The sequence below is a fragment of the Gorilla gorilla genome, chromosome 1 (assembly GCF_029281585.2).
Source record: "Gorilla gorilla gorilla isolate KB3781 chromosome 1, NHGRI_mGorGor1-v2.1_pri, whole genome shotgun sequence".
Taxonomy (NCBI): domain Eukaryota; kingdom Metazoa; phylum Chordata; class Mammalia; order Primates; family Hominidae; genus Gorilla; species Gorilla gorilla.
Genome location: NC_073224.2, coordinates 118,997,296 through 119,009,894, shown reverse-complemented (window position 1 = coordinate 119,009,894; position 12,599 = coordinate 118,997,296). Strand labels below are relative to the sequence as shown.

The 12,599-nt window shown below is 39.2% G+C and overlaps 1 protein-coding gene across 11 annotated transcripts in view; it reads left to right on the top strand.

Moving 5' to 3' along the window:
* DENND2C (DENN domain containing 2C) overlaps nt 1-12,599 on the top strand; it is an 87,262-nt gene that overhangs the window by 64,718 nt on the left and 9,945 nt on the right. For all 11 annotated transcript variants that reach the window (XM_063695726.1, XM_019020752.4, XM_055356191.2 and 8 more), the window contains 8 exons: nt 452-561; nt 3,204-3,273; nt 3,810-3,887; nt 4,420-4,560; nt 5,028-5,176; nt 5,928-6,105; nt 9,510-9,551; nt 10,820-10,925. In XM_063695726.1, the coding sequence (XP_063551796.1) occupies nt 452-561; nt 3,204-3,273; nt 3,810-3,887; nt 4,420-4,560; nt 5,028-5,176; nt 5,928-6,105; nt 9,510-9,551; nt 10,820-10,925 (874 nt within the window). The remainder of the gene's footprint in view (nt 1-451; nt 562-3,203; nt 3,274-3,809; nt 3,888-4,419; nt 4,561-5,027; nt 5,177-5,927; nt 6,106-9,509; nt 9,552-10,819; nt 10,926-12,599) is intronic.

Sequence of the window (12,599 nt, the reverse complement as noted above, 5' to 3'; positions counted from 1 at the left end):
TCAAAGCTTCTTTGATTATTGTTTGGAAAGTGTCTTGAGCTGATTAGGTTTTTGTTCTCAGTACATTGAAGAATGGATTTTTATCTTATATCCCACGGTTCATAAAAATACTGGGTTCCCATTAGTGTGTGAATCCTGAATTAAGATTTTACCTCTTGATAGGAAACTTTTCACTAATCTCTCTTACAGTAGATGCTGAGATATCCACAGATACCATTTCTAAGTTAAAACAGGATTCTTTTTTCTTAGTAACTCTGTTCTCAGTGCATCCTCAGTGATTTCCAGAATTGACTTTTTAATTTAGTTAAGCAGTACAAAACCATGCTGAGGCTTATCAGCAACTACTCAGGCTTATCAGAGACCTTTTTTCCTGAGACAAGGCTGAGTTTTTTATTTCTATTCCCCACTTACATAGTATAATTTAAGTCACCTATGGTGTTATCTTTTTCAGGATGATCATGGCTATAAGCAGTCCAAAGACATGGAAGAGAGGCTTAAAGTTATCCCAAAATTTTGTTTTCCTGATTCAAAGGACTGGATGCCAACCTCAGAACTCAAGAGGTAAATGGGCTAATTTATCTGATTTCTATTCATTAGAACTGCAAAAATAAATCAGAGTATTTGAGAAATGGGTAGAGCCATTAGTGAAGCTATGTGAATACTGTGGCAAGTCAAGGATGTGCTAGGAGGAAAGGAAGAAGCAGAACTAGAACATTTCCTATGTGGGGCTTAAAAAAATAAAAACGTGGAATAATTTCAGTGTCAAAAGGAAAACAAATTTGAGAGTCTCTTCAGTTTGCCAGTTCTACAAAAAAAAAAAAAAAAGTTCTATTTTACATACAATCAGAAATGCTCCCAAGTGGACAGAAAATGAAAAAAGACTTGGATTTTGAGACTCAACCTAGAAACAGAGATAAAACAGAGCAGTGTCTTCATTTTTATCTTCTTTCTTCTTCAAATTAACAGAACAATCCACAGCCCAGCTTTTATGTTCCTCTGTGGAACCTGTACAAAGGGAGGCTCCAGTTTGGGAAGTGTAGTATATTAAGAAAGGAAGTTATTAAAGAATTTCTTCCAGGTATCTAGAGGAAATTACTACTTTTAATTAATAAACTATCATAATCTCTGAATTCTGCTTGTAAATATTAATAGATGCCTGCTTTGTTCAAAACTATAATTATTGATGATGCCATTTAGTTTGAAAAGCTTGATTCATTGAACCATATCACATGGTAATGACCTTCTGGATAATAGCCTCAGCTGTTGCTTAATCATCTCTGCACTTCAACTTCGTGTTGCTTCCAGACTAAGCTACTATCTCTCATAAGCAGTTTAGCCTGATTGACACTCTCATCTCTCAGCCATCACTGTTGATGCTCTTGTGTTGTCAGTTGCACTGCTACCTTTATAAACAGCGCCTTTCATAGTGGCCGGGCTGCTCTGTGGCTGGCTTTTCCCCACAACGAGTTATATATGTTTATTCTAGAGTATTTGGGAAACACAGAAGAGTAAATAAAAAGCAGAAATTACAGATCACTGGCAGTCTGGTTACTCAAAGGTAATCACTGTAAATATTTTGTCATATTCCCTTCCAATCTTTATTTTTAACCAAATACAGACATGTATATATTGTTCAAGTTTGGATTTAGGCCAGGTGCTGGCTCACACCTGTAATCCTAGCACTTTGAGGCTAAGGTGGGAGGATCATTTGAGGCCAGGTTTGAGACCATCCTGGGCAACATAGCAAGTCCCTGTCTCTACAAAAAATACCAAAAGAACTAGCCAGACATGGTGGTGTGCAGTAGCTACTCAGGAGGCTGAGGCAGGAGGATCACTTGAGCCCAGGAGTTCAAGGTTGCAGTGAGCTATGATTGTGCCACAGTACTCCAGCCTGGGCAACAGAGCAAGACCCTGTCCAAAAATAATAATAATAATAAAAGGAAGGAAGGAAGGGAGGGAGGGAGGAAAGAAGGAAGATAATAAATATGTCTTCAGAAAATTAAGTTCTGTTCAGTGAGACCCAGTCTCTTAAAAAAAAAAAAAAAAATTGGACTTGGCCAGGTGCTATGGCTCATGCCTGTAATCCCAGGCCGAGGCAGGTGGATCACCTGAGGTCAGGAGTTCGAGACCAGCCTGGCCAACATAGTTAAACCCCGTCTCTACTAAAAATAAAAAATTAGCTGGGTGTGATGGCACATGCCTGTAGTCGCACTACTCGGGAGGCTGAGGCAGGAGCATTGCTTGCACCCAGGAGGTGGAGGTTGCAGTGAGCAGAGATCGCGCCACTGCACTCCAGCCTGGGTGACAGAGTGAGACTCCGTCTCAGAAAAAAAAAAAAAATGGACTTATTTGATTATTGAGTCTGAGTTTCTTTCTTGGGCATATTTAGGTTTTCATTTTGTAAATTATCAACACATATCTTTTGCCCATGTTTCTAATGAGTTGATATTTTTCTTAATAATTTTTACATATTAAGGATATAATCCTTTGCCTGTCGCTGCTCTATACAGCCTCTCAGAACTAAAGAGAAGAATTTGGAACTAAGAAATAACGTATCAAAAGTCTTTGTAGCTTACCTATCTGTTTGACTAAATTGGGCATTCAACAAAAGGAAAATAAGGCCAGGCACAGTGGCTCATGTCTATAATCCCAGCACTTTGGGAGGCTGAGACAGAAGGATTATTTGAACCCAGGTGTTTAAGACCAGCCCTGTCAAGATAGTGAGACCTTATCTCTACACAAAATTAAAAGATTAGTGGGGCATGGTGGCACACATCTGTATTTCCAGCTACTTGGGAGGCTGAGGTGGGAGGATCACTTGAGCCCCAGGAGGTCAAGGCTGCAGTGAGATCTGTTTGCACCACTGCACTCCAGCCTGGGCAACAGAGTGAGACTATCTTAAAAAATAAAAATAAAATTTAAATGAAAATAACCCTGATTAATACCTAAAGTGGATGAATAAGAAAACAAAAGGAACCAACATCAACAGCTTATCTCATACCTATTCTCTCACTCCAGTACAAGGCAAGATATTCTTAAGGCCTGGGCATTCCTTAGGAGGAGTGTAACTTGCAATGAATGTAATATTATGCCTCCTCTTAGATCACTTGAAAACTTGGACTCTAGTTTTCAATTGTTTGTTCCATGGAGAATGCCATAAGTAATTGTTCGGATCCTAAACTAACTATTGGCTCTTTTTTCAGTGAAACATTCTCCTTTGTCTTGACTGGTGAAGATGGAAGCCGGTGGTTTGGTTACTGTAAGAAGCTCTTGGTAAGTATCAGATTTGTGTTACAGACAGGGTTGGTCAAGGAACAATTGAGTCAGAGTAGGAACTTCAGAAACACTATCTCTAGATGAGTTTGAGGGATGCTCAATGATCTGTGTATTAAGGAAGCTGTATTAGCTTTAAACAGCAAGAGGAAGGTGGGGGTTAACCATGGAGTGTTCTAGAAGAGAAGGGGTACGGATTTATTTTATTTGTTTATAATAGAGGAAGTAACTGATGACATAGTGGCTGAATCTCAGTCTGGATATATTTGAAATAGAGTACAATGAGCTACTCGAAGGAGCTCTGAGTTACTCACCAACCATATTAGGGCTTTTTTCTTGCTTGGGTGGCTTCACTAAACCTAGAATAAAACATGCTATCATTTTTAGCACTTTTCACATCTTTCAGTGTTCACTGAAGATGAGAGCCTTGGTTACCGCTCCGTACTAAAGAGTAGTAAAAGATAATTAATAGTCCAAATTAGTATTAATAAAAACGTATGTGGCTTGATTTTTTTGTTGTTGTTTTTATCTTTTAGCCAGTAGGCAAAGGAAAGCGACTCCCTGAGGTATACTGCATGGTTAGTCGCCTAGGCTGCTTTAATCTTTTTTCAAAGGTGAGTGGAGAATGAACTGTATGAAAAATGGTGTCCTTTTTGAGCTCTTAATATTAAGTGGCATAGAGTTTAACATGTTACTTCAGAAAGGTTCCCTATTAGTAAACTAGGAACCACATGCCTGAAGGCTTAAACTTACATCTCTAATCCATTTGCTGTTGCTATATCATCTTCATTTTGGTTTGCTAGAACTTTCAGCTTAAGGGAGAACATAGTCCAAAGCTTATCTTGTCTCGTGTCTTTCTTAGACCAAATTGCAGGATATCATTGTCACTGTCACCTTCTTTGCCCCTCCCTTAGTGAGATGAAAAGGGGCTTCTCCTTTAAAAATAAGTTGATTTATGTTAGTAACTTTTCTTCAGGGTATAATGATACCTCCTAAGAGATATGATGCTCATTTAACTTTTATTGATTGCAGAAGCTTATCTGTCTTAAATTTTATTTGGGTTATTTTGGTTTGGCAGTTCCTGTAATAGCATTCTTTTATATTTTTTAACTTAGTCCATAATAAAATAACACTTTGCGTATATAGATTCTGGATGAAGTAGAGAAGAGAAGAGAAATGTCTCCAGCCCTTGTTTACCCATTCATGCGAAGTGTCATGGAAGCTCCTTTCCCAGCTCCTGGACGCACCATCACAGTTAAGAGTTACCTCCCTGGGGCTGGAGATGAGGTAAGTTAGCTCATTTTGAAAAGATTTGATAGCACTAAAAAGCAGGACTTACACTAGTAGGCGGTTTCCAGAGCCCAAGGGGATAGATTTCCCTTTTCCATAAACTGTAAAGAATATGTTTTATTTCAATAAAGCACTGGAGAAATATCCAGTTGATCTGTGACGTAGTTCTTCCTAGACCCAGGACCCAGAGATTTTCTACCATACATAGACTGAGTCCCTTTGGAATGACAATTTCATGTGATAAATGAAGACTGTATATACTACTCTCAGAAGGAATACAGGATCTTGATTTACAGCACAAAAATAAGCTGTTGGGTCCTGGCATTAGTATAGGAAGCTTCACAGACCCCATGTAGCAGACCTTTCTTGAATTTAACTTATATAAGAATAACAGGATCCATAGCGTTGGCACTAGGGATTGTTTTCCAACATTAGCTCACCTGATTCAACTTCTTGCATTTCAGTCCATTGAACTCTGCCGACCACTAGATTCCCGATTGGAACATGTTGATTTTAAATGTCTCTTTAAGTGCCTGAGTGTGTGTCATCTCATCCGGGTCTGTGCCTCTCTCCTTTTGGAGCGTAGGGTAATCTTTGTTGCCAACAGCCTAAGGTAAGAAATAAGTGAAATATGTTACTTCACACTGGTGTTTTATTTGTTCCAAATTTTAAAATTGGGGCATTTTTTTTTATTTTACTATTATACTTTAAGTTCTAGGGTACATGTCACAACGTGCAGGTTCATTACATATGTATACATGTGCCATGTTGGTGTGCTGCACCCATTAACTCGTCATTTACATTAGGTATTTCTCCTAATGCTAGCCCTCCCCCCATCCCCCCACCCCACGACAGGCCCCGGTGTGTGATGTTCCCTACCCTGTGTCCAAGTGTTCTCATTGTTCAATTCCCACCTATGAGTGAGAACAAAAATTTGGGCATATTTTTGAAATGTAGGATCAGTCTCTCAGTTATCTAGTGGTATATAGTGGCATGGATAATTTCAAATGGTAAATCATCAAAAAGCCACTTGCATTAGGCTATACCAGTGACTTTTTTGGGTTGTAATAAATTTCCCTTTTAAATGCATTTTGCTTACCCTATTGTCAAAAGTTGGTAATACTTTTCTAAGTACACTAATTTTTCGCATGAGAAATTGTGGAAATGAGCTGGATTAAGATTGAACATTTTCAGTAAAGTAAGTTTAAATTTTAAGTAAAATGTTAAAAAATTAATGACTGTTTGCATAGTTTTTAATCTATGATCACTAACCAGCATCAATTTTTAATTCTTTAACATAATAACTGAAATGTCCTCCTTATGTTACTCTATATATGACACCATTTGTTTTCTCCTCTGGCTAGCACCCTGTCAAAATGTGGCCATGCTGTGGTAGCTACACTGTATCCATTCACCTGGCAGCATACCTATATCCCAGTCCTGCCAGCATCTATGATTGACATCGTGTGCTCACCTACACCATTCCTTATTGGAATCCTGTCTTGCTCCTTACCACAGCTCCAGGACCTACCCATTGAAGAGGTGAGATAGAAGAATGGAACCTAATATTGGAGCATTGAGAAGTAAAAATAAGTGATCTTAAGAGAGGTGGAATTGTTATTAATTTAGTTATTACTATTTTATGCTATTTATAATATTTCTATTAAATTATTATAATATTGCTGTTTATAATACTTCTAGTATTAAGATGGGAAAATTCGATAGTACACATAAATCCAAAGCTGTATCTTATTTACAGTAGTAACCTTGGGCTCATTCTTGTGTTATTCTGAAGGGTACACTACTCTGGATTAACTTTAAAAATTATTTCAAGGCCGGGCATGGTGGCTTATGCCTGTAATCCCAGCACTTTGGGAGGCTGAGGCAGGTGGATCACTTGAAGTCAAGGAGTTTGAAACCAGCCTGGCCAACATGGTAAAACCCCATCTCTACTAAAAAGACAAAAATTAGCGAGGCGTGGTGGTACATGCCTGTAATCCCAGCTACTTGGGAGGCTGAGGCAGGAGAATTGCTTGAATCTGGGAGGTGGAGGTTGCAGTGAGCTGAGATCATGCCACTGCACTCCAACCTGGGCGACAGAGGGAGACGCTGTCTCAAAACAAAAACCCAAAAAACCTTATTTCAAATATAACACACATATAGATAAGTGGTTAAAGCAAAATGTACAGATACATAACGAGCATTAGAATGGAATGGAAATATTACCACAATGGAATCAGTGCCAGCCCCCTAGAAGTCCCCATCATGCCTCTTTCTGTTTCCATCCCCATCCCCCACCAAAGGTACTCATTATCTTGACTTTTATGGTATTCATTTACTTGTTTTTTCTTTATAGTTTTACCCCTCGGCATTCCTCCCTAAGCAATGTAATTCAGCTTTGTCTGGTTTTAAGCTTGATATAAATAGATTCATATGGTATATATATTTTTGCCTGGCTTCCTTTTCTCAACATTATATCTGTAAGATTCATCTATGTTGATGAGGTCAACAATAGTCTGATCATTCTAATTGTATATAGGATTCCATTGTGTGAATGTACCACAATTTTCTTATCCATTCTACAGTTGAACATTTGAGTTGTTTCCAGTTTGAGGTTGTTATGAATAATGTTGCTATAAATATACATGACCCTCAGTGCATACACACATGCAGTTCAATGGGTATATACTTGGAAATTGAATTGCTGAGTCATAGGGTAAACATATCTCCAACTTTAATAAATAAAGTTAAATTGTTTTCCAAAGTAGTTGTGCCAATTTAAATTCCCTTCAACAGTGTATGAGAGTTCCTGTTGCTCCACGTCTTCACCATCACTTTTTATCATCAGTTGTATAATTTAGCCTATCTGGTGGGTGCGTAGTGTTATTCATATTGTGGTTTAATTTGCATTCCTTGATTCCTGTTGAGGTTTAGCATCCTTCTATTTATTGGTCTCTTGAATATCATCTTTTATAAAAATCTTTGTCTCTTTCCACTACATTGTTTGCTCTCTTACTGTTTTGTTTTGTTTTTGAGATGGAGTCTCAATCTGTTGCTCAGGCTGGAGTGCAGTGGCGTGATCTCAGCTCACTGCAACTTCTGCCTCTCAGGTTCAAGCAATTATCGTGCCTCAGCCTCCCAAGTAGCTGGGACTACAGGTGCACACCACCATGCCCAGCTAATTTTTTGTATTTTTAGTAGAGACGAGGTTTCACGATGTTGGCCAGGCTGGTCTCAAACTACTGACCTCAAGTGATCTGCCTTCTTCGGCCTCCCAGAGTGCTGGGATTACAGGTGTGAGCCACTGCACCCAGCCCCTATTCTCTTATTGTTCAAGATGCCTTTTTTTCCTTTCCTTTTCTTTTCTTTTCTTTTTGAGATGAAGTATCACTCTTGTCCCCCAGGCTGGAGTGCAGTGGTGTGATCTCGGCTCACTGCAACCTCCGCCTCCTGGATTCAAGTGATTCTCCTGTCTCAGCCTCCCAGGTAGCTGGGATTACAGGTGCCTGCTACCACGCCCGGCTAATTTTTGTATTTTTAATAGAGACGGGGTTTCACCATGTTGGCCAGGCTGGTCTTGAACTCCTGATCCCAGGTGATCCGCCCGCCTCAGCCTCCCAAAGTGCTGGGATTACTGGAGTGAGCCACTGCGCCTGGCGTTAAGATGTCTTTTTATATTCTGGGTACTGGCCCCTTTGTCTGTGGCTTGCCTTTTCATTTTCAAAAATGATGTTTTTTAATGCACAGAAATTCTTAATTTTAATGTGGTTAAAATTATCAATCTTTTTCGTTATAGATGGTGTTTTTAGTGAGCTGCTTAAGTTACTTTATATTAACTTCATGAAAATATCCTCCTATATCATCTCTTGGGCCTTTCATTATTTTGCCTTTAACTTTTGATTATGAATCCACCTGGAACTTGATTTTTGTGTGTATAATGTGAAGTAGGGGTTGCTTCATTTGTTTTTATATGGATAACCATCTGTGTCGATACCACTTACTGAAAAGACTGTTCCCCATTACTCCGCTGCCTTGTCCTTCTTTTAAAAAATTAAAAATTAAAAAAAAACTTTTTATTTTGGAAACTTTAAACATATGTAAAAGTAAACAGAAGAGTGAAATGAATCCTTGTGTACCAGTTACCCCACTTCGGTACTTATCAAGTCATGGCCTGTCTTTACCCTTACCCATTCCTCTTTCCCATAATATTTTGAAGGATATCCTGACACAATTTCATCTCTAAATATTACAATGTGAATCTCTATAACATAAGGGCATATTTAAACATAAACTCAATACCATTATCACACCTAAAATATCCAACAATTCCTTGATATCAGCAAAATCCAGTGTTTAAATCTCTAGTTGTCTCATAAACTTTTAATAATTTGTTTAAATCAGGTTCCAAACAGAGTCCACACATTGTACTTATTTATTTATTCATTTATTTATTTATTTAGAGACAGGGTGTCACTCTGTCACCCAGGCTGGAGTGCATTGGTGCAATCACAGTCACTGCAGCCTTGACCTCCCAGACTCAAATGATCCTCTCAGATCAGCCTCCCGAGTAGCTGGGACTACAGGTGTGTACTACACGCCCAGCTAAATGTGTAGAGACAGGGTCTCACTGTGTTGCCAGGGCTGGTCTCCAACTCCTGGGCTGAAGAGATCCTCCTGCCTCGGCTTTCCAAAGTGCTGGGATTACAGGTGTGAGCCACCGTGCCTGGCCCCACACACTGTATTTAGTTGACATATGTTTAGTCTCTTTTAATCTATAGGTGTGCATGTCATCATTCTTTTACTTGCAATTTATTTTTTGTTGTGTTGATTGGCTAACTTTTAAATGGGCTGAAACTTTGAGTAAATTTTGTTTAAAACTATTCTCATTGCCTGTATTTGTCTGTGAATGTCTCTGGTTGAACTTGCCTGGCTCCTTTATTTCATAGGTGCTGATAGTTGATCTCTGTGCAGACAAGTTCTTACAGGAGGTGAGTGCCAAAGGAGGTAATTACTTATGTTTTAGGATAAATGTCTACTGTAGATAATTGGACAGACAATATGTGAAAGTACTTAGAGAATATGACTCAGGCAAAACTTTTAGTTCCTACACATACTTGAATTGACACCATGGCCAATCATGCAAGATTGACCTGAAAAATTTGGCTTCAGTTTATAGCTGCCTATCCCAAAGGAGGAAGGAGGAAACATAAATGTCTCATTCTCAAAAGAGGTAAAACCACCCTTCAACTCCAGGTGGGTCGACACATAAGCCTCTAATTTAATTACATTTTAAAAGCATTTATTAAGCACTGATTATTTCTTTTTTTTTTTTTTTTTTTTTTTTTGAGACGGAGTCTCGCTCTGTCGCCCAGGCTGGAGTGCAGTGGTGCAATCTTGGCTCACGGCTCACTGCAAGCTCCACCGCCTCCTGGGTTCACGCCATTCTCCTGCCTCGGCCTCCCGAGTAGCTGGGACTACAGGTGCCCGTCACCACACCCGGCTAATTTTTTGTATTTTTAGTAGAGACAGGGTTTCACCGTGTTAGCCAGGATGGTCTCGATCTCCTGACCTTGTGATCCGCCCGCCTCAGCCTCCCAAAGTGCTGGGATTACAGGCGTGAGCCACCACGCCCGGCCAAGCACTGATTATTTCTAGATATTCTGTTAGAATGTAAAAATGAGTAAGACACAGTTTGAACCCTCAGGTCTTACAGTCTAATGGGGAGAAACAGACATATATAAAGTTTTAGAAATTGTATAATAGAAATTTGTACAAGGTACAGTAGGAGCAAAAATGAAGTGACCATTTATTCTGAATATTGAAGTGGAAAGGAAGAGTTCATAAAGCCTCCTCAGAGCAGCCCTCCGGATATAACCTGTATGTAGGAGTGTGAGCTCTGAAACACAGGGTGAAAAGAAGAGTGTTTCCCAGGACATTTTCAGAATCAATTAGCTCATCATGTTTGAAACACTATTTGTGGATGATCTTCATAATATAACAGAAGACTTGTAGATGAGAGAGATCTGGTGGAAAAGTGCCAGAAAATTTTACAAAGTATATATTTTTTTAATATAGTTAAAATATACACCATAAACATGAAAGATTCTTCATGTAGGGAAGGAGACTTCAGACTGACTCTTTAGCCAAAATATATACAGTCACTTGTAGAATTTTGGAGAAATAACTAGGGCATATTTGAGACTTAATCCCTCAAATCTCAAACAAAGAAAAATCTCCATTTTTTTTTCTTCTTAAGGTATCTGATGAGGATGAAATTCTACCACCAAAACTTCAAGCTGCCCTGATGCAGATTTTGGAAGAACGAAATGAAATCTTGACTCAGGAGCAGAATTTTTCACAAGGTATGAGACAAGTGAGCCAAGGACTTAAGGTTAAGGTAGTAAATATTTACTGAATGCCCAGCACTATGTTAAAGGATATACCAAAGTAGCATTAGATTGCCTGTGCGTTGAAAATCCTATAATCAGCTTCCTTGCTTATCCTCAGTATGCCAGGTCCTCTTCTATTTCAGGACCTTTGCACTTGCTCAGTTACATTTATAGAATGCTATTCCCGCAGATATCGACATGACTCCTGCCCTTTCTTCCTGTAGGTCCATGCTCACATCATCTTCTCACTGAGGCCCTTCCTGACTGTCCTATTTTAAATTGTACCCATTCCCCTAGTGCTCCTTATCCTCTTCCCTTTGCTTTAACTTTATTCAAGGCTCTTAGCACTATCTCATATTCTACAGCATAAGTTCCGTGAGAACAGTGGCTTTATTTTGTTCTCTATCTCCAGTACTTTAAACAGTATTCGGTAAATAGGTACTCAATAAATACTTGTTAAATAAATGGGCAAATAATATTTATTGGGTGTTTATACTGTATCAGGCATATGCTAAGCACTTGACATACATTTTATTTTATCTTTATGAAGCAGGTATCATTATTTAATCCTCATTTTACAGATGAGAAAACTAAGGCTATGTACTGACAGGGAACATTAGGGAAGGAGCAGCGTTTTTTGTTTGTTTGTTTTGGGTTTTTTCTTTTTCTGTGTTTTGTTTCTTGCTCTGTCACCCAGGCTGGAGTGCAATGATGCAATTATAGCTCACTGCAGCCTCAACCTCCTGGGCTCAAGCAGTCCTCCTGCCTCAACTGGGACTACAGGCATGCACCACCACACCTAGCTAATCGTTTTATTTTTTGTAGAGACAGGGTCTCACCACGTTGCCTAGGTTGATTTCAAACTCCTGGTCTCAAGCAATCCTTCCGCCTTAGCCTCACAAAGCACTGGAATTACAGTTGTGAGCCACCACACCTGGCCTAGAAGGAGCAGATTTAGAGGAGTAATAAATAGTTTTGGATGTTACAGTTTGAGATATCTATTAGAAGTTTAATACTTAAGCAGACATCCAACTGGAAATGTTTTAGAAGAAAGATTTGGGCTAAAAGCAAACATTTAGAAACTGCTGTTTTAAAGCTGTGGGACCAGATGAGATGATCATATAGAGTGAGTATTGTCAGAAAATAACAAAGGTTTAAGGATTGAGCCCTGTGTTGGTTGTAAATGGCGTGGTTAGATTTCCAACACTTGGAGGTTGGAAGGAGGAGAACTATCCAGCAACAGAGGAGCAGCCAGTAAAGAAGGAGAAAAACCAGGAAAGTATGTGTGTAAACTGCCAGGAGTGTGGGCAGGTACAGTGGCTCACACCTGTAATCCCAGCACTTTGGGAGGCCAAGGCAGGAGGATTGCTTGAACCTAGGAATTCCAAACTAGCCTGGGCAACATAATGAGACCTCATCTCTACAAAAAGTGAAAAGAAAAATAAAAAACAAACAGGAGTGTGACATTGCAAAAGTTGAGCAAAGAGAATACTTCATGAAAAGAAGAGTAATCAATTATGCCTACAGCTGCAAAGAGACCAAGTATGGCGACGATTAAGATTTGACCAGTGGATTTGACAATATGAAGACCTTGATAACAGCAGATTCAGTGGAATGAGGGGAAGAAAGTGAGATGGGAGAAGGTTC